The sequence below is a fragment of the Juglans microcarpa x Juglans regia genome, chromosome 2S, assembly GCF_004785595.1.
Source record: "Juglans microcarpa x Juglans regia isolate MS1-56 chromosome 2S, Jm3101_v1.0, whole genome shotgun sequence".
NCBI lineage: Eukaryota > Viridiplantae > Streptophyta > Magnoliopsida > Fagales > Juglandaceae > Juglans > Juglans microcarpa x Juglans regia.
In genome coordinates, this window is record NC_054597.1 from 15,207,276 (window position 1) to 15,233,060 (window position 25,785).

Here is a 25,785-nt window from a genome sequence, read left to right on the forward strand (position 1 = left end):
ATAAGATAATCATCAAAATCACAAAACATTAAAGAAAATCCAACCCCAAACAGTCATGGGTTACTCCTTGAATCCCAAGCTAAAAATCTAGCCTATCATCTCTAGATTAACAAAATGCCCAAAAAGATTAAATCCCAAAATCTCTAGTTACTGCTCTAAACGAAAACTACTGAAGAAAAAAAATGATACTACTCTAAACGAAAATTGCTAAACACGAAAAATGTTGCAGCCAAAAATGCTAAAGATGCTAAACTGCTAAAGATGCAAAACTGCCGAGAACTAAAAAAATATGCTGAGCAAAAAATAAAAACTGCCTACGTCTCAAAACAAAATCCGCACTCCTGAAAAATTGGGCTCCTACCTTTTCGTTCTACGTCGCCCCTTACGTGCCCGCTTACCCAGCCAAAACTGACCCAGCTGAAATGAAGCCTCTGTTAAGCGTGACTCTGCTTTCCCCTTGCTGCCGAGTACACCCATGCCTCTTTTTGTTCCAACTTGTTGCATGTCCAGCTGCTTTTCGTGCGTTCCACTCTGCCACTAACCATCCGTTGGCTGTCTCACTCTCCATCCTTCATGCTTAGCACACTTCCTCTTCCAATAATGCCCTCTACTCTCATTCTTTTCAAAAATGCCCTACACATATAAGTATGACATGAGTGTTTAATTATTTTAGAGGCAAATATGAAACTTTTGTGTGCAAAATATTGGCATCAATTGATTTGGAGCCCGATACTAAAATTTGATGTGTAATTAAGTTGCTTAAATCTTATTTGATGAAACATATCATTCACTTAAATAAATTAAATATGCATTTCCAACACTTTATCACACTCCCCAACTAGCTTTTTGCTAGTCTCTAGCAAACAATACGACAAAAAGAAATGAAGGATGAAGCTGCCCTCTAGATTTACTGAACTCAAAATTCTCTACAAAAGATCAAATCCTATTGAAGTCTTGGGCATATGAATGTAGTCGTGATACCATGATGATGACCACATGGAACATATACCCGATCGCCTTGTGCAAGTGTGTGCAAACATGAAAAATATGTACAACATAAATATCACAGTGAAAAAATAGAAGGTAGTCAAACTAAGTACCATAAATTTTTAAACAACAGAACAACCAGAAATAAAGTCCTCCAAGAGGTTAAGACAGTCATCCGACTGAAATAAAGGGAAGGAAAACAAAAGTCCAATAACAAATAATGCAGAAAAGCCTGCCATCACTCCTCAGGTGAGCTGATCCCTCTGACTCATACCGTTATTCTGCATCAAAGTTTACAATTCTATGAAACGGAACCATAGGTAGGAATACAACAAGGAGATATCACAATCTCAATAAATAAATCAACAAAATAACAACTAAGAGATTCAAGTATGAAATTATATGAATAAACAATGCATAATAGTCATGGAAGCAAAACCCCAAAAATATCTATTTTTACAACTATCCCCAAAAATGCATTTATTAGAACCATTCATTCCAAAAATCTCATTTGTACCCAAACACAACCAGTTATTACTGTGTACACCATGGTCTCCCCTCAGGACCACCCGCACACCCTGGCTCCCTTGTCATACCACGGGTAACGACCGTACGTGTGACTTCGTTACTAGCGATGCCCAACTTCATGCCCGGCTCGTAACGTACCCAGGCATCCTCTAACCCTCACCAGTCGAGGGGCTCCAGAGTCGTACCAAGAGCGTTACCGTCTTGGTCGAGCTGTTGTCGCCCAGCGACAACCCATAGGACATCACTCAGTTTTACACACTCTTAAGTGACTAGAGGAGCTCCACCGAGATAATACCCTATCTCGGCTTGGGATCGTGACATGCATGCACCCACAAAAAATATATTTACCAAAAATCCATTTTTCAGATTTCGCAGCATAATATAGAACATAGCACAATTGAATAAATCATAGCAGATATCAATAACAATAATATGCAGATGCATGACATATAATTTATTGGATGGCATGGCATAGCACACAATAGTCACACACAACAACACAACAGTCACAAATTCACGGTTTTACAAATCCCAACTACACACGTTTCCCATCCTCCATCTGGCCTTTGGCCTAAATTCTGGCAACAACTACATCAAATAATCCCAAGGCCCTTCTCAAACACAACTAGATTGCAATAAAGTTAGTGATAATTTTACATTAGAAATTCAAGGGTCTTGCTAAATAGTTACTTACAATACGGAAGACAAATATTCTGGATGATCACTCGTGATGGTTTACAGGGTCCCAAGATAGATCGAGTACGGGCGTCGCTACGAGGACGGACAAAGTTGGTTAGATTAAAAACTGGTAATTTGATAAAATGAAACACAAGGCAATAAGCATAAAGGCTTATTGTCGTGGCATTTAGAGGGGCGGAGCAGTGGTAGCATGCGGTGGCAATGGTGAAACTAACTGAACAAAGGGGTTAAAAATGGGTTTCTTTTAACAAAGATGCCAGATCCGACGTGCTAGTGGGTGAAGGTGAGGATTTTCATGGTGGGGTGCGATGGAGCACTGCGGGACAACGGCTACGGTGAGCTTTAGCTCATGAGTTGGATGGAACCCAGGGAAGGTGACGATGGGAAAGGGAAGTGGGGTACACGGGGGTGGTTACGCGGCCACTAGAAGACTACTAGGAGTGGTAGCGCACGGTGGCGCACAACGTCGTTCGGGCAAAATTAACCCTAAGGGTTTTGTAAAGCAGATCAGAGGGTGGGGAAAAACTAGAACATGATTTTGAGGGTGGAGGAAGCCGTTTGAGGGGTAGCTTGAGGGATGAGGAGCTCGACCTATTTATAGGTCGAAAGGTGGTTCTCGGCAATCACAGCTGCGACTGTGATTGGGGGTGCAAGGTGACACGGGCTTCACAAACATCGAACGCGTGGTGTGCAACGAGTGGTAGGCAGTGGCGACAAGTAGTTGCCATGGCCGAGGCTACACGAGGCACTAGACGAGGAGGCGAATGGATTGGGTGAGGCATGCGGTGGAGGCAGACGGGAAGGATGGTTGCTGCGCGAGAACCACGTGGTGATGGAAGGAGTTGTTATAGTTCACAGGCGTGGGAGGAGGAAGGAAGAAGAAGAAGAAAAGAAAAAGGAAAGGAAATAAAGAAAGATAGGTGCGGCGTCAGTGGGGGAAAAAGAAAATGCTGGGGTTTTTCACCCTACATGCCAAAATGACATCATTCTAGGGGAAAATTTTTTTCACTTCCTCAAGCCACTAAACGACGCCGTTTTGACAGGGGGGGTTGGGCTCCTAGCTAGCCCACAAGCCGAGCCCAATTCTCCTCTTTTTTAGACCTAAAAATTGGCCCACAGCCCCTACACAACTCAAAAGCCCACAACTATCCAATTGGACTTATAAAAAAAATAAATCCTTAAAGAAAAGAATAAAACACAATAAAATAAGATAAAATAAAATAAAACACACTAAATATTGGGTCTCACATATGAATCTTCGATTGGCTGATAATGTTGAGCCAATTAGAAATGACAAATGACTTTCCTTAAGTTTTCTAATTGCGATTTTCTTGATATTTAAGTATTAATTTTATAATTAATCCTACGATTATAAGTATATGGTGCTATCCTTGTTTGTTAGGAACCAGCGTACTCCACTACTCCCAAGCAAAACAAACACGACCGGAATCGGGAATAAGGTATTCTCGACTGTCTCTGCGTGCCCTGGTCGTAGCCTATTATAACATCCGCAGGAAAGCTCGGAGTGGCGATAACTCGTCTTCCGACACCTCCTCCTCTCTCTCTCTCTCTCTCTTTGAGTGTGCTTCTTCATTAAAGATTGGTTTTTGTGAACCTTGGACTTTCTTTTCGTTCCTGAAACAATCCTCACGAAGTTCGATAGGGAATGATTATTCATAACAACTACAGTTAATTAGTGCAGATGGTTTGTGAAAATTATTAGGCAGATCGACAATTTGTGGAACTATCTTTCTATTTTCTAATTTTATTTTTTCAGTCGGAGCAATCTGCTTCAAGTTTCGGAGGGCGATGGCTTCCCTTTTCAAGGTAAACTCCCTGCCCTGCTTTTTTTGTTTTGTGTGTATTTAATGCAACTTCGTGAGCTTCATCTCTCTGTTTCTTAACATTAAAGATGATCATGCTCGTGAAATGTTCCAATAAAAAGTATGGAATTACATATGTTTTAGAGTTAGTTAGTAAGGCTAATTATCTCGCGTTGTTTGGGAATTTAAACGATAATTTGTCTGGGAGTATCAAAGAAGTCCTGTGAATTGAAGTGGGATGTATTAGTTGGAAGTTACAAGGATCCCAATGTCCTTGCACTTGTATTTCTTTTTTCCCCGAAGAGTAAGCAACATTCTTAGATTATGTTGTGCATGATTGCATTTGGAGAGGGCATGTGCCGTTCTTCCAAAAAACTTGGACCTTGTAACGATAGTATCTTTTTACGGAATCCATGATATGCTCTTATTTCTACCTTTTTATGATGATTGTCGCTACTGTTGAATTACTTCTAGGATCAGGCTTTTTCCAATTGTTCTATTTATTCTAATGGATTCCTCCGTTATATGCAGTGAAAAATATGAATGAGCCAATTCAGATTTAAAGGGCCAACCAAAACTAGCGCTTATGATTTATAGTGCATCTGCGTTAGGTTGCTTATTCAATATGCATGCCATATTTATTTTGCTCTGTGTGTGTGCATACAAATTGAGAATTTCCACCTCCCTCAATATCCCACTCCCTCCCCCATTTTATCCTTGGAAAGACAAATTATTCGTAAAAAATATAAAACATAGAAAACGCCCTTGAAAATTAAAGAAACTAATTTTTAAATGAAAATATTTAAAAAAAAAAAGAAAATTAAAAAAAAAATTGAAAAAATGTTTTTAGAAATAAAGACAGTTTAAAATATAAAATTATTTATCAAAATATAAAATTTTTAGAAATTAAAAATAACTATTGAAAAATATTTAAAAAACATTATTTTTTAGAAACAAGATTTTTGTCAATGATTTTTTTTTTCATATTTTAACGTTGTTAAAAGTTATTTTTTGAAAATAAATTATTCATCACATATTTTTTTAGTGTATTTATACTTTATAACTTTTTATTTTTTTTTTATTTTTTAAGGATATTTATGTCAAATTTCTAATGGAGGGGCTACATGGAGATTTTTTGGTAGTTCAGCGAATAATTGTCAACATTGATAGTTTAGGGGGTGATCGCAAATTAGGTGGTAGTTTGAGAGGGTTTTTGATTTTACCTACTTTTTTATTACCATACTATAATGTGCTTAAAAAAGACCATAATGACAAAACTGAAGTGCTATGTGCTCCAACTTACTAATCATTGTTTATTTATCTGCCTATGTGGCTGGCTTACTGATAATCTTATTTTACTTTATTTTAGGATCCATCAAAGCTTTCAGCATATAGGGATAGAAGATTTACTGGATCACAAGAGGAATTTGAACATGCACTTCAGACATCAACGACTGTGTATGTGGGTAATATGTCTTTCTATACTACGGAAGAGCAAGTTTATGAGATTTTCTCCCGAGCTGGGGAGATTAAGAAGATAATTATGGGTTTGGATAAGAACACGAAAACACCTTGCGGCTTTTGTTTTGTCCTGTAAGACTTCATTCTTCTTCATAATGTCCAAATTTTTGGATAAGAGTTTACATGGCAGGAGTTGTCAATCTTCCTTGAAGTGTTGCCTTTATTTTTCATCTGCTAAAACCATAGATTTCTTTGCTAGTTTTCTTTCTTTTGTGTCTTTTTTCTTTCTTTGGGTATATTTCTCTCTGTTGATCTGTACGCACACTGTTGATGCTTCAAACATGAGGATTAGGGAAAGCTCCCATTAAAGGAAAAAAAAGGTTGTCTTACTTATTTGAGATCATGGTTCTCTTGGAATATAACCATTTGAATTTGAATACATATTTTTAACCAAAGCTAATTGCAGAGATATGATAAATTTTTTTCAATCTTTATCTTACTTCTACAAAAACATATCAGTCTTCATGGTAAAATTATTGTGATACCCCGAATTGGATATCAATCTTCATGGTAAAAAGATGAACTGCATTCATCTTTACCTTCAAAATCATGTACACCTATAAAAAAAGAATATTGTGATACCCCGAATTGGTTGAGTATAGGAAGGCTGTGAATGGGGTCCCATATTGCTTGGGAGGGAGAAGTTCAAGTTCTTTATTATGATTCCAAGGGACTATAGTTGTAACCTTGACTAGCTCTTTTGGAGTATGGGCCTAGATGTGGCTTTGGGCATTGCTTGGGTTGTTACAAATATAAAATGAAGCCCTGTCATTCTTTTTACCATCCATAAAACTATTCTTTAAAAGTAGTCCTGCCTCTTGTAGATCCAATGCTGAAGCACTCCCTTTTAAAACTTAATTTTACACCCTATGCATAGATTGGCATTGGGTTGAAGCCAAGGTGCCATAAAATTTGAAGTTCTCTTGTATAAACTGTGGTAGTGCATCTTGAAACATGCTATTTTCTTGGGTTATACAGATTTTTCTGTTTCTTTTCCAAATCTGTACTTGTAAAAATATCACAAAGCTTGAGATCTTATACTGATGAGTCCTGAGATTAGAGTTGATGGTTATTCATATCTACTGTTTAGAATATTCTATATTGTATTTAAACTTATTTTAGTTCACTTCCCTAGCACCTCTTTATTATACTTATACTCTGCCTGTTTATGATTTCATAAGCTGTAATGGTGTGCTTTCTAAAATTTTCCAAGTTGCTATATGCTTGACCACTTCGAGTTTCCAAGTTAAACTTTTGTTGTTTACTGCCTGTCAACTCATTTAAGCCAATGTTCCTTAGAGTTGACGGTAGCATGAATGGAACAGTTAAACATGCAAATATGATTAGCTATAATCAACTTGATATTTACTTGAATTTGGCAAATAATCTCTTGAATATACTCCAATTTTAATATAATATTTATATATGTTTACCAGTTTGAATATAATATGTGCCTTTTCTAGTTGTTCAGGGCTGGTTTGTCTAAGTTATTAGCAAGCTATTTTTGTGTATGTCTAGTGTCTCAAAAAATATATATATATATATATATATATATATATATATATAGTTTGAGCATAAAGAATATTTCTGTTAGAACTTTTTTTTTTCTTTTGTATATATTTGCTATATCTCCTGTGTGGCGGTGTACTAGAGTTTTGTCCTGTTTGTTATCTTCATGGAGTTTTATTTCTCTGGTAAAGAAAATCAAATATAGCATTTCCTGCATGTGTCCCTACCTGTTTCATCAAACTTACTCAGGCATAACTCATTTATATGATGTGAATTTTCAACTGAAATTGTTCTTCTTTGGTGTTTTCCTTCATGTCCAACCTTTTAATGTTGGTTCTTTTTTCATGAATTGACCAAAATAAACTATTTTTCAAACTCATGTATGATGCATCCTTGTTTTTTTTTAATAGGTAAACGATTATATTATATTAACAAGAATAGGCTTAGCCCAAGTACATAGTATACAAGAGATAACACCTATTTAAGAAGAAGAAATAGACATTAAAATCTAAGCCATTGAAATCTACAGCTTTTTGTCTTCGAACGCTCTCTGTCTTCAAACGCCCAGTCATTTCACTCTTGCCAAATGCACCATAGAATACATATAGGAATCATCTTCCACACAACTGAAATTTGTGGAACACCTCCCAGATTCGACCAACATGCTAGAAGTTCGACTACTGTTGCAGGCATAACTTAGGCTAGCTCTACCTGTCTGAATACATTGACCCATAATGCTCTAGCAATCTCGCAATGAAGTATAAGATGGTCCACAGTCTCGTCACTTTGTTTACATATGCAACACCATTCCACCACTATCACCTCGCGTTTCTATAGATTATTCATCGTCAAAATCTTTCCTAGAGACGTTGTCCATGCAAAAAAATGCAGCCCTAGGAGGGGCATTATTTCTCCAAATTCTTCTCCATGGGAAGTGATTATTCTGCAGTTGTGTGAGGGCCTTACAGAAAGAACGAACTGAAAACATACCTTTTTTGGCAGGTATCCACCACAAAGTATCAGTTCGTTGAGTGCTCGGTCTCATGGAGTATAGAAGTTGGAAGAAATTTACAAAATTGCTGACTTCCCAATCTTGGGCCGCCCTAGTGAAGCTCACTTTTAGGGCTGTAAATGAGCCGAGTTCGAGTGAGTATGGGGTGTGCGAGCTCGGCTCGTTCACTACTCGAGTCGAGCTTGGGCTCGGCTCGTTTATCAGCCGGGCCTATAAGAACGTCCGAGCTCGGCTCGTGTACAAGGGAAATGAGCTCGAGCTCGAGCTCGGTTCTGTTAACGAGCCGAGCCCAAGCTCGACTCGAGCTCGGCTTGCTAATGCAAAATTTTAGTGAAAATAAAAAGAAACAATAAAGATCAACCAGAAAGGTAAAAAAAAAAAAAAAAAAAAACCACTGCGATCTGAATACGATCTCTTCAAATATATCAACATATGTTCGGATCTACAGGAGAATAAAACCAACAATCGAAATAAAAAGCTTTTAAAAAAAAGTACATTAACTCAGATCTATAGGAAATAAAATTTTCCTGCAGATCCACGATAGAAGAAAAATCAAACAAAAGAGAAAAAGAACAAAGAAAAGTTAACAACGCTGACATCTAACACAATCTCTCAAAATATATGAAGATCTGTTCGGATCTAGAGGGAAAAAAAGGCAACAGGAATAAAATGAAAAAATTGTTGACACTAATACCCACCCGTTTCCCAGCCGCTCCTCATGTCAAGCATGGCTTAACGCCATCATCACCAGCTGTGCAGATGAACTGCCGCACGATTTTCTCTCAATAACCTCTCTCTCTTCTCCCTCAAGACATGGCTCTCTGTTACAGTCGACGGCTTGAGAAGTAAGAAAGGCTAAGTCTTGGAGAATTCGGGAAGGAACAAGACGAAAGGGATGAATAATCTGGTCTGAAGTCTTTTGGTGAAAAAGGTTAAAGTGAAGTGCAGTGGGATCGTAGCCGTTGGATCATGCACTGGGAAAGAGATGGAAATCACACGTGGAAGCAGCAGCACTAGTCTTACCTATGTAGTGGAATGTGGAAACAGTGGTGTGGGGAGGCTAGACTCTAGAGTACTTGGCCTTTTAAAAAAATGTGGAACGAGACAAATATACTTAGTTTTAGGGGCGGTGCTACTCCCGGAGCTCCCGCTAGTAGTTTAGGAATTTTTATTTTATTTCTTTATATGTATTTTTTTAACACATTTAAATATTTTTTAAAAATAAAAAAATTTATAATATTATTAAAAAATATTTACTTAATCATTAAGTAAAAAATAAAAAAAAAATAAAAAACTTACAGTAATAAAAATTGACGGTAGAAACAAATGGTAAGAATAGTATTTTCTTAATTTTATAATATGACTTCGGTGGCATCTCATTGATTCGTATATATAATAAAGTATATAATATTCATGCTCTATATATTGGAATATTAAATAATAATCTATAAACTGATCGGAATAAATAATACATTAAAGCAACACTTGTGTGCAAAAAGCAGGAAAGAGTTTACTACTTTATCAGCATTTATATTTGTAATGTCTATTATATCCTTTTAATAGTTGTCATCATCCCATTGGTTGATAATTATATTTGTATATATTTATAATACATTTAATACATAGTTATAGACTATAGTGATTTAGTTATAGTGATTAGTATCACTATAATAATATATTGATACTAAATATGTATAGTTATAGACTATAGTAATTTAGTTATAATGATTAGTATAACCATATAATAGTATTAATATTAGAGTATAAGTATTAGTTATAGTGATTTAGTATAACTATAACTATAGTCTATATTAGACTATTAGTATTAGTTATATGTTAGTATTAGTTATGGTGATTTAGTATAACTAAGTATAACTATAGTCTATATTAGACTATTAGTATTAGTTATACTTTAGTATTAGTTATAGTGATTTAGTATAACTATATCAGTATAACTATAGTCTCTATTAGTATAACTACTAATGTCTTATGTACTTATCAAAATTTAGTAATAATATTTGAGTTATTTTCTTTCTTTTTATATATTATATATAAAACTTATATATATAAAATATTTTGTATAATATTATTTTTGTATAAAATTTATGTATTCATCATAACTTCTAGTTCTATAAGACTAGAAGTTAATATTATAAATTTATATATTGTATATGTAGTGGACTATAAGTAAGACTAAGTCTATATACATAATTATGAATATTATAAATTATATATATATATATCTAACTTTTGGCTATTATATATATTGTATTATATATGTATAAATATATACAAGTCGAGTCGAGCTTCATACGAGTTTGTTCACGAACATTAATCGAACCGGTCGAGCTTTATACGAGTTTGTATCGTTTAATAATTGAGCCTAATTCTATGTTTACGAACGACCCATTTAATATTTGATTCGAGTCAATTTCGAGTTTAATCGAGTCGAATTCGAGCTGCCTATCGAGTAGCCTGTTCATTTTACAGCCCTGCTCACATTCATTGAAATAAGTCACCATCCATCTCCATGAGGTCTGCCACTGAAGCTCCTTTCTCACGTGCAAGTATGAACATTGTATGAGTGCTTGAGAGCGTTATCTCCACAACATTTGTCATGCTAGAATTTAATTCTTAAGCCATCTCCCATCACAATTCTAGCATGACGGATAAACACTCCTCACCCTCGTCTAATGTGCTTCCATATACCCATGTCATAAACCCCACGTACCTCCCTAGAGCACCAACCCCTCCACAAGTCTCCATATTTGTAATTGATTACCGAATTCCATAAAGTTTCATGTTCCGTATTGTATCGATAGAACCATTTCCCAAGTAAAGCCCTGTTGAACACCCTTAGATTTCTAATTCTTTTTTTTTTTAAAAGTAAAAATATTGTATATATTAAAAGGAGAAACCAAATACACTGAATGTATGCAAGAAAACACCTTGCCCAAAATGACCCAAAAAACCCATAAAAAAAAAACTCAAAAAACACCAGACCCGACCCCAACCCCTTGTTTCCCATAGAATTAAAACTCTACCCGAACGCCAACCCCAACACTTTGATTCCCGTCTTCACAAATTTCCCTCGGATTTCTAATTCTCAAACCACAAGAATAGATTAGGGAGCATATCTTGTTCCACTTGATCAAATGGAATTTGAATTCATCCCCAAGTCCACTCTAAAGGAAATCACGTTGTAGTTTCTCAATACGTGTCGCCACACTCGCGGGGATTGGAAACAAGGATAAGAAATATGTAGGTATAATGGAAAGAGTGCTTTTGATTAGAGTAATCCTACCACCTTTCGATAGATACAATCTCTTCCAATTTGCTAATCTTCATTGTATCTTCTCAATTACTGCATCCCAAATAGTTTTAGCCCTGGAGGCGACCCCCAAGGGAAGGCCAAGATAATTCATAGGGAGAGAGGAGACCTTACAATCAAGGGTTAGCCATCTGGAACCAACTTTGACTTGGATAAATTTACTTTCAACCTAGATATAGTTTCAAAGCAAAGTAGAAGTGCCCTTAGTACTTGAATCTGGTTTAGATTTGTCCCGTAGAAAATAAGGGTGTTGTCTGCAAACAACAAATGAGAAATGTGAAGAGTACCTCGATATATATCACCAACCGAAAAATCAGCCAAGAACCCACTGTTAACCATCGCTGAAATCATTCTGCTACACGCCTCCATGACTATGACAAAGAGAAGTGGGGACAAGGGATCCCCTTGCCTTAGACCTTGGGAGCTGTTAAAAAAACCAATTGGGACTATAAAACTAAGAATCGTGCCGTTGATATGCACCACCTAATCCATGTGCACCATCTCTCTCCAAAGCCACACCTCCCAAGCAAATACAACAAGAAATTCCAGTTAACATGATTGTAGGCATTCTCCATATCAAACTTGCACAAGAGACCTAGATTACCGGATTTTAATCTACTATCTAGGCATCCATTGGCAATGAGTACTGAGTCCAAAATCTGTCTTCCCCGTACAAATGCGTTTTGGGGTTTCGTAATGATCTGCCCCAAAACTTCCCAGTTGATTTGCAAGCATCTTGGAAATAATCTTATACACCCCATTCACAAAGCTAATGGGCTGGTAGTCCTTAACTTCCGATGCCCCAATCTTCTTGGGAATAAGTGCAATAAAAGTGGCATAGAGACTTTTCTCAAATTTTCCAACTGATAAAAATTCATGAAATATCTTCATTAAGTCCTCCTTCACCATTTCTCAACAAGATTGGAAGAAGCCTATAGAAAATCCATCTAACCTGGTGTTTTGTCTTTTACCATCTTTCTCACCACTTCATGACTCTCGGTCTCCTCAAACGACCTCTCTAGCCAAATGGCATTCAACTGCTCAATGGACTCAAAAGCTAGCTCATCAATCTTTGGCCTCCACCCCACGGCCCGGTAAGCAACTGCTCAAAATAACCAGCAACATGTTCTTGAATCTCAGGGATATCCGTGCAAACAACTCTGTCAATATTCATCATCTCAATGGCATTAGTTCTCCTATAGGAATTTGCAACTCTATGAAAAAAATTTCGTGCACACGATCTCCTTTCAACCACAAAGCTCTAGAGTTTTGCTGCCAAGAGATCTCCTCTAATAGGGTAACCCTCTCTGGTTCTGAAACTAGTTCTGTCCTTTGAGCAAGTTCCTCCAAAGAAAGGGCCCGTCCCTCTTGTGCCCTCTCTAGCTCATGAAGCTCCTCCAATAGTGACTTCTTGCAGTTGCCTATATCTCCAAAATACTACATATTCCAAAGCTTTAAATCTTTTTTTAAACCTTTCAATTTACCTGCAAAATTGAAACTAGGGGGGTACCTTGAATCTGATTAACCCGTTCAACAAAGCTTTCAGTTTTTAACCACATATTCTCAAACTTAAAGTATCCCCTTCCACCTTGAATACCTCCACAATCCAACAAAATAAGGAAATGATCAGAACATAGGCAAGGCAGTCTTTTTTGACATACCTTCGGGCAATGAATTTCCTACTCCGAGGAGACTTAAGGCCTGGTTTGATTACACAAATCAAACCATCTTATTTTATCTCATCTCATATAATCATTACAACCCCAAACTCTCGTACAAAATATAATAAACAATTCAACTTTTTCAAATCCCAAAACAAAAATTATATTATAACAATATTTTATTCAACTTTCAATTTTTATCTCATCTCATATCATTTCATTTGTGTAATTAAACGAGGCCTAAGAATTTGTTCAATCTAGACTATGTCTGGTTATTGGACCATGTAAATGCACCACCTATAAGAGGAATGTCCACCAATCCCAACTCAAAAATACAATCCGAGAAACTCGATATTGCTGGCCGCTACTTGCTATCTCCCGATCTTTCACTTGGGAATCTGACAATATTAAAATCCCTTCCTATACACCAAGGAAGGTCCCACAAGTTGTGTAACCCGGCTAACTCTTCCCATAGAAAGTTTCGACTGCTGTCCAAGGTCGTCCATAAATTCCAGCAAAAGTTCATCTAAAACTATCCTTCACATTTTGAAAAGAACAAGCCATTGTGTATTCCCCTATATACTCCATTTTTTCCACCACCCTTCTATCCCACATAACTAGTATTCCACCAAACGTCCTAATCGAAGCAAGAAAGACCAAATCAACATACAGACAGCTCCACAAAATTCTAATGATGTCCCTTGGAATATTTTCCATCTTGGTTTCTTGCAAGCACACAATATCCGACTTCCACTCTCGGAGCAAGCTTTTTATCCGCAAGCGCTTATTAACCTCATTAAGCCCTCAAATGTTCCAGGAAATAATCTTAGGCTTCATAGAGACAATGTCAACCCCCTCTCTTTGGATCTTGCTCTACTTGAACTGCCCTCATAATTAATCGACCAAGTTAATCTCCTGAGCTCCCTCTATTTTTTTGAACAAAATTTCTTGATCTGAATATTTCCACTTTCAAATCTATCACACTTAATTCCCACACAATGCTGGATTTCCTGCACCTTATCCATAACCCAGTCCGAAACAGTATGCTGACACGGAGGTAGAGACTTCAGTGGTATAGGCTCTTCATCCATCTCAACCCTTTCCCTTGGTGCCCACGAGCATACTTGTCGCCTCCTCAGCAAAAGAAGACCTGCATTCCCACTCAAGAAATTCACGCACAGGGTCTGGTATTTGTAATGCTCCTTCATTAACATCCCCGATGCCCCCACCCATCGCAAGCTCTAGTTCCCCTTCATCTATGCTACCACTCAGCCCTTTCTGTCCAAAAATTGCAGGAAAACTATCAGCCGACAAGAAGGGAGGTGGATCTTCCGTGTTCAGTACTGTCGGCTCCACCACAACCATGCCTGCTAAATACCACTAGAAGCTCCACCCCCCTCATCTATGCTTCCCGTCGGTCCTTTTTGTGGACTCTGTGCCTGGAAACTGAACGGCCGACGGTGAGGGGGTTTGGAAACCCATGTCTGGTGCCCAAACTACCATCTCTATCGACTCCACCACTACCGTATCCTCCATCTCCTCCACCGCCGGTGGTGCCTCTGCTTGCGACAAGACCATTGGGATCCTCTCCGACGACATTGGCTGGTACCCAATTGACGATGGGCCTGTGTCACATATTTCCGGTCTCCTTTGTATAGGGCCCACCTCCATTGTGTCTCTGTAAGCCTACTAAACCAGTGGCACAACCTAACCTCACTGGACCAACAGCTCCTCTCAAGCTGGCCGACATGTCAGACCTTTCTCCCGGCTTGATATGTTCACGGGACGGCACTGGTGCTTGCGGTTGTTGGAGGACCTACCTGTACGAACGCATGTGAGGTTGGTTCAAAGCCACCGTCGTTACATGCGGTGGCGTATGAACATGTCCACCCTCTCTTCCAGCCTCCCTCATTGCCTCCATCAACTTCATCACTTTCCATCCCTCTCTAGAATGAAAATGAAATTCTGTCGACCGCCACCTCCATACTCCACCAGTGCCATGTAATAGCCGTGGGAGTCCAAACATCTCTGTGCAATGAAACCCGATGAGCAGTATAAAACTCTCTTCTTTCACCCTTCAAGTAGTCCTCCAATGCTTTGGTGAACTAGAGTACCATGGCTAACCCCAAGCTCATTCCTTTCACAACTCTCCAGCTCCTCTTAGTAATGTGCAGATATCTTCCATCCCTTATTACCTTAAATACCTTTGATTCAATTACTACCAGTTTCAGAAGACCCATGTTCCTTCCAAAATAACAATCTCGCCGTCGATCGCCCTTAGCCACCATTGAAATGTTAAGTGTATAGGGAGGAAAAGACTAAGTGTATGGAGTCAATATCATGTTTTCTACAAACACAAAAATAAAATGGAAGTCTATGCATCCTTGTTTTGGAATCAATATTTCAATTTGTCTATTTGATAATTTTGGATGGTGCTGTACCCAAATAAGCTTGTGTGCTGCCCATTTCTATAATTTTAGTCTATTATTGGGGAGTTGCTAGTATTATGTTTATTTCTCTGTCATTAGCTTTTATGTTAATGTTATTCTTTGTGCCATTTGTCATCAATTATATGGTTGATTAATTGGTTATGGGTGCAAACAATTTCTACTTGCCTAGGAGTTGGTTCAAGTGGTAAAGGGCCTTGGTCTTGGGGTTATGCTCCCCAGGGGTCTAAGGTTCGAACCCTAATCCTTGGGTGCTAAAAATTTCTAGGGGCCATGTCCTTTCTGTCTAAAGCCAATGATTTACTTGATCCTTGACGTGAGTGTGTTACACATATCTAGACTTTAATTGGGTAAAAGACATGTTGCGTTTGCATGGTCTCTGGGTTCCTCTTCATTTTAAAAAAATTGACCATAACCTGGTGGAGATGGATGCATGGAATGTTTGGTGATTACAACTAAAGTTCTTTTTAATCATTAAGCTGTCTATTAGGTACTATTCTCGAGATGACAGTGAGGATTCATGCAAGTATATAAGTGGGACAATTCTTGATGATCGCCCTATTCGTGTGGATTTTGATTGGGGATTCCAAGAAGGAAGGCAATGGGGCCGTGGTCGAAGTGGTGGACAGGTGAGCTGCTGTGGTTGCCATATATGCCCGAATTCTACCCTCAATTTCTTTAATTGAGTCATGATTTTTTTTTGTGCAGGTGCGCGATGAATATCGTACTGATTATGATCCTGATATCCTCCTGAAGTCTGATTTTAACATATTTTTATCATATTTATAATTTTCTACAATATGGTTTTAGGCCATGGTACTGCTGATCTTCCTGAAAGTGTTTAGGAACTTGTTTGTTTTGGTATACTTGAACACGTGATAGTTATTATATTCAGTCAATATATTTTGCTTTTGCTATTTGGTTTCTGATTCACATGACTTCCAAGTATGTGAGAAGTGGAAGATTCATTCAAATTTTAGCTCATATACACTTTGAAATATCTATCTTTGCGAATACATATTTGATATAGAGGCTAAATGAATGGATTGATAGACAAGCTGAAGGTTATGCTATTTTGTGAATAAGTCGTTTTGTTACCAAATAGGTTATGTCATGCTGTTATGTAAAAACAGGATGGAAATTAATTTTGGTTTTGTTCCAAACCTCTGATCCAAAGTTAATTAATAATTAAGGGAAGTGAAATATTTTGGAGGAGCTTAACCCATACACATTATACGGAGGGTAGTTAAAAAAATGGATAAATATTTTGAATGACCCGGTTACCCCAATGCACATTATACCATTTGCAGCAATAATGCTCCTTCCACTTCATCTTCTCTCATTCTGCCTCCTATTGTCCACCGGTGCTTTATTATGACATATTCCTAGCCCATGTAGTCTTTACCATCACCTAGATACTATTGTTGACTTTGCACCGGCCAAACCAGCTATAGTTCAAATTCTTGTTCCTTTTTGGTTAACCTTCGTTTTCCCCATTTCCCAACTGTTTTTTTTCCCATCATATTGAGGCAAAAGACTTGATCTTCAGAAGAAACTATTTGAGTATTGAATTTTGATCTGATTTTTAGCCTGGTGATAACAGATCAAAGATAATTGTTTCGATTTTGTTTCTATTAATTGGATATAATTGACTTTATAGGTAAGTTCTTCTTGTGCTGGAGATATCGTTAAAGTTTGGGATTCTTGGCCATTTGGATGTATGTACAAGTGGATGTTATCTCTTTCAACTAGAACATATTGAGTTCTTTTTCTGTACTTTGTTTGTTTGCATTTTTTATTATGCATGCCTTATGTCTTGCAACTAATTTTCATTTGATTGTGCTTTCAAAGAAAAATTGTTTCATAATGCTGATCAATTGATGCCTTTATATGTTTTTATTCTTAATCATTAACTGGATAAGTTTTGGACGATAAATTTTGGACAAGCTTGATCAGTTTCCTTAACATACCATACCTAGAGGCGGTTATGGAAAGTTAGTTCAGAGGGAGCTGGAAGCACAAAGGCAGCTTGTAGATTATGGTGGCGATTCATTGGGCTCTTTCCCACCAGTTATAACACCTCAGTGTAAGTTATTCAGAGCTAATCAATATATAAATGTGTTGCTTATAAACTACAACTATAGTTTATAGTTGATTGTCAGACTTTTTTTTGTTGGAACCATTGCGGTCTTTGGCTTGCTTAATTTCTGCATTTAGAACATTTTGGCCACAAGTGTATTTTGAATTAGCCAGCTTCATAATTCAATAGATGCTTAAGCACTGACTGGCTGGTTGGATGAAGTATTTGTTAAGGTGGTAGGATCACCTTGATCAAGAATACCCTCTCTAATATCCGTACATTTTCCTGTCCTTGTTTTTCCTACCAAGGAGCGTGGCTAATTAAATGGAGAAATTATAGCAAGATGTCTTATGGAGCGGGCTAGGTGAAGATTTCAAATTTCAGTTAGTAAACTAGGCCAAGGTGTGCTCTCCAATATTTTAGAGAGGTTTAGGAGTTCGGGACTTGCTTTTATTCAATCATGGCCTTATAGAAAAGTGGCTTTTACGTTGTATCCAACGTGAGATGGAGGCCTCATGCCAAGCTTTAGTGGGTAATAAATTCTGTTGTGCTTGAGGTGGGTGGTGTTTTTTTTTTTTTTTTTTGAAGAGGTAAATTGGCCAATATGGAGTGGGGGTATAAAGAAAAAATCAGTAGAGGATGTGGGATCCTTTCTAGTCCTAATAGACTTAAGATGGGTGATGGATATAGGACTAGATTGTGTGGTGACATGGTTCTCATAGAAGCTTTCCTATTGGTGTATAGTATTGCACGTTTAGCAGACTTCAGTGGCTAATCTATTGGAGTTCCCCAATGGCTCCCTTTTGTGGAATGTTAGTTTTTTCAAAGTTGGTCATCACTTAGTTTTTCAAGGTGGATCATCGCTGGGAGGTTGATGCATTCATAGAGTTCTTCAATCTCTTGTATTCTACTTGATTATGTCTTGAAGGTGCTATTAGATCCATTGGCCTCTTTCAAAAAAAAGAAGTTCATTGTTCCATCTTTCTCTAGGGCCTTTATATTTCATAATAGTAACTCCTTCCCTTGGAGGAATATTTGCCGAACATGGCACCTCTAAGAGCAGTGTCTTTTACCTGGACAGCCTATTTAGGAAGGTCCTCACCTTTGATAATCTAAGAAAGCATCATCATATTATTGTAATGGATGGGTGCTGCATGTGCAAGAAGAGCTGATCACAATTAACCTATCAACTCATCGCATCCAATTATATCTAAACTATTCCTGATTATTCTAATAAAACCTAAATCGATGAGAGATCTTTTATATCCTCAAGTCTCGTGCAGAATCTGTGCTGATTAATTACATCAAACCTGGAGTTTTGGTTCATATCTCTATCCTTGAATACCTAAGGTTATCCTAAACATGGAACCTTGATTTCATAAAGTCTCTACAAATTCATATGCCATTATCAATAGGGAAATATCTCCAAAGAATCATTTTCTACAGTCAAAAGATATACCTAATCTCTAAGCATTTAAATCTCAACCTCACTTGTGTTTAAGCTACTAATTATAAATATAAAACAACCTTTAAACCTAGCTTGAGTCATTTCTTTCTGAGACCTCGTAATAATCTCCTATCTAGTTATTCACAAATTGTAAGAATTTGCATCCTATCCTAGCAAATTTCTTTGCTGTCTTAAACCTTTAGTATGGCAAAACCTTGCATATGAGAGATCAAGCGTATTCTAAATCATACATGTACTTAGTTTGCTAGGTAACTTAAATTTAGTGTCATGAAAGATCAAATTTAACGTGCATTTCCTCGAGGGTATATTGATACCTATTCCTCGACATACACTTTATATATATATATATATATATATATAAAAGTAAATTCCTCAACATGCACTTATTGGACTACAACTTAATATACTTGTTCATGAATTTTGTCTACAGTTATAAAAAAATGCCGACAATCTTTAAGAGTAATGTTCTTCATCTGAAAGAAACACTAATGTTTATCCTCCACTTAACTAATAGGCTAGTGATAACCTATAGATCTTATGCTATATATTCACAAATCTAATAACCATTGGTGAATGCCGCAAAAGAAATGCACTTTTGCGGCAGCTTGGGCTTCCCTATTCCCTGGACACATCTGTTGTCCTCATGGTTAGAGCTGAGCACCGAACATGGTAATAATAGTATGATATTTACATATGTTAATACCATTATTAGTTAATTTATATTATAGAGTATATTATTTTATAATAATTAGCTCCTATTTACTCATAAAAAAAAATAATTAGCTCATACTATTTTTGAATTTAACTAACTATATAAGTTATAGTTGTATAGAATATATATGATGAATGTATAGAAAAATTCATATATTTTTATAACATATGTACAATATCGGAGTTGAAGGTAGAGGGAAAAGTAGGAGTTAGAGTCAGAGCAGAGTTGGTCAAACAACACCTCCGACTTTGACTTTCTTGCTAAAAACAAATCCTACAATGACTCTGACAAGACTTGTCGGAGTCGGAGTGGAGTCGGATTAGGAGTCAGATTTTCAGATTTTTGCTCGATTCCACTCATGGTAGAATTTGCATATTCTTTGCAATGAAGTGTATCTGTTACCCCAGGATTAGCACAATAAAAAATCAGCACTATAACATATCAGTATTACATTAACTATATACCTATATAAAATAATTATTACATTTAACTCTAATGTAGGCCAGTAAACATCCCAAGGAATATTTTACCCATAGCTATCTTTCCTTTTTTCTTAGTTGATCCTAGCTTTTGAGTCTACAGATCTCTTACACTTTGGCCTTGACACCAGTTTTGTAATACCCCTCCCAAGAAGGTTAGGAATGCTAATTTACAATTTCCGTATCAAAGATAGAAGCCTAGATTTAAAGGAAACATTAGTTTCCTTGAATAGAAACCCTAGAATTTTGGGTGTGATACAAATGAAGACAATCAAAGAGAGAGAGATACTGAGAGTGGTGTCCATCATGATCCAAGAGCTTGGCAAGAGTGACCAGCAAGAGAGAGATACTGAGAATGCTGAGTGGCAGCGAGGGGCTAGGGAGAGGGGGCTTTGAGAAACCTGGTGGGGGAAGAAAAAGAACCATAATTATAAACCGAGATAGCTGTTATAAATTTCATACAACCCGCCATCTGCCCGCCCTGGGTGGACTTTTTAAGTCTCCCCTACCTGCCTGGGTTAATGGGGAAAAATCTGCCCATTACCCTGTGGGCTGAGCACCACTGGATCAGCAAACTGAGCCTGCTAGTTGCAGCCACTGCCATTCACGGACTGGCCCCCAAGCTGCCTATATGGTTGTAAATGAAATACACATGGTCAAAATGAACTTTCTTAATTTGTTTCCATGTACGATTGGATTTGGATATATAAATTTGCAATTGTTATTGAAGAGAAGTGCGCAGTAGAAATTGGAGGTTCAAGCATTATGGACAAAAGGCTTACTGGATGTAGTGAAAAGCATCAGCCATGAAGAAAACAATTGTTCAAAATATTTTTTCAGTTGATAAATTATTTACCCTGGGTCACTTCACCCATCTGGATTAGTGCTGTTTACTTGATAACATACAATCACATATGCTTTCCAGTATTTTCTTTGGTCATACCATATGGTCACTTAGCTCTTAGAAACCATTGGTTTAACAAACTGTCATGGGTTTCTTTGGTATCCCAAGTCTTGCGCCAACTAGGTTTTGCATGTTGGACCCGTAGCAAAGCTTCATTGTTGGAATAAAATTCAATATATTATGCATATTAATTTCTACTCTAGCAACCACTGACTGTTTAGTCCTACAGATGGTAGACGCGGCGGAAGCTATGGTCATGGAGGTTCTTATCGTAGAGGTAAATCCTTTTTATGAGCGCCCCTATTATAACTATGCCACCATTTGTGTTTTCTTGTGTTTGTATTCCGTCAGACTTCTATACATGGCTAGAGATTCTTTAATGTCTTTTCTGAGGCAGATTACCAACGAAAGCGACAACGAGATGATGACCTCCACGGGCATGAGACCTCAAAGAGAACTTCAGATCATGAATCCCGGAGAAGCTCTGACTATGACTCCAGACCGGTAATTTCCACATGATGGTTTTAGGCCCCATTTGGTTGGCAAACTCAGCTGAGATTAACTCAGTTCAGTTTAATTTTAAGTTGAATCTAATATTCAAATACCCAATTCTCAAATTACTAAACTCATCTCAACTTAAAATCTCCTTATACGTGGGATTCACAACCTTTTTTTCAATTCAACATTTCTTTACGCGTGGGATCCATAATTTTTTTTAACTTTCCATAAATATATCTAAACTCATCTTAACATTCAAACATATTTAAACTCATCTTATGTGGACCCCACAAAACTCACTCTACCATCTTAACTCAGTACTATTCATAAAGAACTCAACTCAATATCTAAACGTACCCTTATGCACTCTGTTGCAGAATTTATTGAACTGAAAAAGAGGAAAACCTATGTTGCTAATCTGCTTCCATTTCATTGGATTGGCATCAAGGTGGCAGCGGCCACATGCCGCCGGATTTGGTTGCCAAATTCTGGCTATTATTGTTAAGCTTAATTTTACAATGTTTTGATTTGACAGGAGAAGAATCCTCGGTTTCGTGAGAGTGGTGACTCTGATGATGATGAGGAAGATGGCCTGAAGAGACGATCTTGATAAATAGCCAGATTCTTTCTACGGTATTTTGATAAATAGTGGTTTTTTATGGGCATTTCTGTGCTCATGTTGAAATTTTTCGAAATGTGGTTCAACCGTTTAATGTAATAGTGCTACTGTGTGATAACAACAGATCGTTCTGTTTTTTTTGTTAAGTATTTTTTTTTTAACCCTAAACTCAGATTCTGAAATATTTCTGGGCGGCAATTTATGCCGAAAGAATGAACGGTGCATGTACCTTAAGAAATTACGGGTTAAGTATAAAATTTAGGAAAATTCTAACTTGCCCCATGCCTCTTCATTTTGACTGCTAATATATATTTTTAATTTCTTTTTATTTAATGATTAAGGAAATGACTATTAGTGAATTTAGGTATTTTTTTTTTAAAAAAATATTTTAAAATATTTAAAGAATGTTTGAAAGAAAAAAAATTTGCACGAGCGGTACGCCAACTGTAAACACTGGACGATTGACTAACACTGCCCTAATATTAATCTATGAATTTCTTTTCTTTAAACCTTTTATTACATGTATTAAGAATGATTGACTTAGGAGTCATTTGTGCACTTAGAATATTTTAGAATGTGAATGGTAACAAAATGATTTGAGTTGAGATCTTTTATTGAATTTTGAAAAATGAAAGAGAAAAAAGTTAATTAAAAATATTATAAAGTTAAAAGATTTTTTTATCTTTGTTTTGTTTTGAAATTTGGGAAAAATTATATTGAGTTTTGTGTTTGGATAATGATATGTAATGATTAGATGAATACTTTGAAAATTTAAAATTTAAAAGTATTTTATATTTAAGTGATATTTGAGAATAAAATTATGAGAAGTTTTAAAAATATTTAAAAATACCTTGTTATCCAAACAAGACTTAGTCACTCCATGTGTGTTATCAGTAATAGAAATAAAGATAATATAAAAACAAAACAAATCAACAACCATAGGCACATTCACTTGTTCAATTTCCACGTCTTCTAATATCATATATTGGACATAACCTAGCTCTTTGAAAGTACTTTGTTGATCACCCGAAAGCAATTTTTGTTCTTTTTAATTATCTTCTTCAAAACTCGTTGACAATTTGGAAAATTCATTGACATTTGTCGAAGTTTATATAAACTTGTATGCACATTTCCAACTGATATAGCGTAAAAAAAATGGTATTTGGGATAAATTGAACCCTACCTATCTCCAATATTGTGGAAAAATCAAAGGGAGAGCTATGACAATTTTTACCATCTGAATAGTAGACTACCATAAGTGCATGTTTGAAATTGCAGTGAAAAATATAGTTTATAGCTTATAACTTAAGTAATAAGTTCTACTATTAAAAAGTTATTTACTATTTGGTAACTATATGTTTAAAGCACTTTCAAACATATTACATTTATTTGGAAACAGATTAAAAAAGTATTTTTTGTAGTTGAAATAACGATTATTTGATTTTTTTTTTTAAATTATGACCATATCCTTTGAAGTTTAACAATTGTAATTATTTGAAAGTTGTATGAGTATTCTCACCCATTGACAATTTTTTTAAAATTTGAATTCGAATGATGTTTTTTCTCAAACATACTTTTGATGTTTTTCCTCAAACATGTTTTTTCGAAAAATCCGGAATGTAATTCAAATTTTAAAAAGATTGTCAATTGGGAAAAATATTCATACAACTTGCAGATAATTAAAACTTTCAAATTTTTAAGGATATAGTCATAATTTTTAAAAAAATCAAATAATCTTTATTTCTACCTTAAAAGGATATGTTTAAAAGTTTTTAAACATATGGCTATCAAATAGTACATAACTTTATTTTTAATAGTAAAACTTATTACTTAAGCTATAAGTTATAAGCTCCAAAACTGTAAGCTTTATTTCTCATCGCAATCCTAACCAGGCACTTAATTTTTTACTAAAAACCTTTTAAGACTTTAAACAATTTTTAGGACTCACAAGCCCTAAATTGTGTAGAATCGCGTTTCGTTGCTCTGCACCATCCGAGAAAGAACCTCGTATTATCTTTCTTAAGATTATCGATTAGGGAAATCATTAACATATATAGTCAGATAGACAGTCAGAGACAGTCCATCTCGTTTGGTTACACAAATCATCTCATCATTACAACCTTTTCAAACTCTTATACAAAATACAATAAACAGATCAACTTTTTCAAATCTAAAAATCAAATAATATTAAAAAAATATATTTTAACAACGTTTTATTGAATTTTTAATTTTTCTTTTATCTCATCTGTATAACCAAATGAGGCCAAGTTGATACTGAAACTCAACTCTTTCATGGCCCACCTCCCGGAAGTGTTGGGATGGAGGTAGGGTGGGTAAAATCTGAAAAATTTGAGGATGTCAGATGCCAAATCCATTGGTGCTGCCCGTCGTCGATAGAGGCATGGGGACATGAAGGCACGCTAAGCTAGGCTGTGAGTGAGCCTTGGTGCGTATTGCTTATTTTATAGCGATTCTTCCAACTACAGGCAGATTGATGGCTTTGGACAACTATGGGGGCATTGTGTGTAGTAATACCTAAATTCGCATAACAGACCAGAGTGAAGAAAAAAATTATCCCCGGCCCACGATGGTGAGTCGGGCTTCGATAGGATGCTCTTCGCATTCGTTCATGCATGAAATAAATAGAAAATAAGTAAATAGAAATAAATAAAGAGAGACATAGAGATTTACATGATTCAGTATAAAAGTCTACGTTTACGGGTTGTGTAAAATCTACTATGATTAATGATTTTACAATCTTTCATGGCCTCACATATCACTCAAATCAATGGATGAATTTAGTTTAGGCGTAGAGAAGTCATCCCGAGCCTGTGGAGAGTCCGTCCTTCATTTGTAGATATATCCTCCTTTTATAGAGATCTATTTTATTCCTTAGCTTGTGAATCCTTTTTCTTTTAAGAGCCTCAGCCAACTTCATTTGATTTATCTCTTCTTTGTCTTGTTTCTTCCCTGCTTTATCTCTTCTCTTATTATTAATGATAGATTTTTAAAAGGCTGGACCCAATCAATTTAGTCTCTAACAATGTGTTTGAGTCTGGTCACCAAAAGAAGGTAGTAGATTGGGTCTTAGCAAAGTTATAGAGAAACTCAATTAAAAATAAAAAAAATCTATAAAAGCTTCTAAACATATGGGGGAGGGAGTCTCCTGCAAGGAAAAGGTGTAAAGGAGTTTTGTGGTGTTTCGGCACGAAGTTTGGACGAGAGAGGAGTAGATGCTAAATTTGATGGAGCTGAAGAAAATCCAACTATTCACATGCCAAACACTTGTTAATTAGTCACTCGTTGATCAATGGATAGTGATATAGTATTGTTGAGTTAAAGACAATCAATGTATTGATAAGTACATGAGTTTGAAGCTTTTATGGTACATTTCCATGACCAAGTTGTGGATGAGGAGACAGTAGCCACTCATGGGTGCAGCGTAGGACTGCAACCTAGCTAGGGAGACTTGAACTTTGAGGACCTATTGCCCAAAAAGTCTTGTAT

At 36.4% G+C, this 25,785-nt stretch overlaps 1 protein-coding gene across 3 annotated transcripts; it reads left to right on the top strand.

Annotated features, from left to right (window-relative positions):
- The first annotated feature begins 3,606 nt into the window (after positions 1-3,606).
- Positions 3,607-22,553, top strand: LOC121252565 (nuclear cap-binding protein subunit 2-like). 3 transcript variants are annotated; one of them, XM_041152266.1, is made up of 9 exons: positions 3,607-3,759; positions 3,916-4,041; positions 5,407-5,630; positions 16,009-16,147; positions 16,227-16,260; positions 17,494-17,604; positions 21,391-21,438; positions 21,559-21,665; positions 22,195-22,553. In XM_041152266.1, the coding sequence occupies exons 2-9, from the start codon at positions 4,024-4,026 to the stop codon at positions 22,267-22,269; spliced, it is 756 nt and encodes a 251-aa protein (XP_041008200.1). In that variant the 5' UTR covers positions 3,607-3,759; positions 3,916-4,023; the 3' UTR covers positions 22,270-22,553. The 3 variants fall into 3 exon arrangements, with proteins under 3 accessions (XP_041008200.1, XP_041008201.1, XP_041008202.1); XM_041152267.1 differs by having other exon boundaries at positions 3,608-3,759; positions 3,903-4,041; XM_041152268.1 differs by having other exon boundaries at positions 3,608-3,759; positions 4,011-4,041.
- Positions 22,554-25,785: the final 3,232 nt, after the last annotated feature.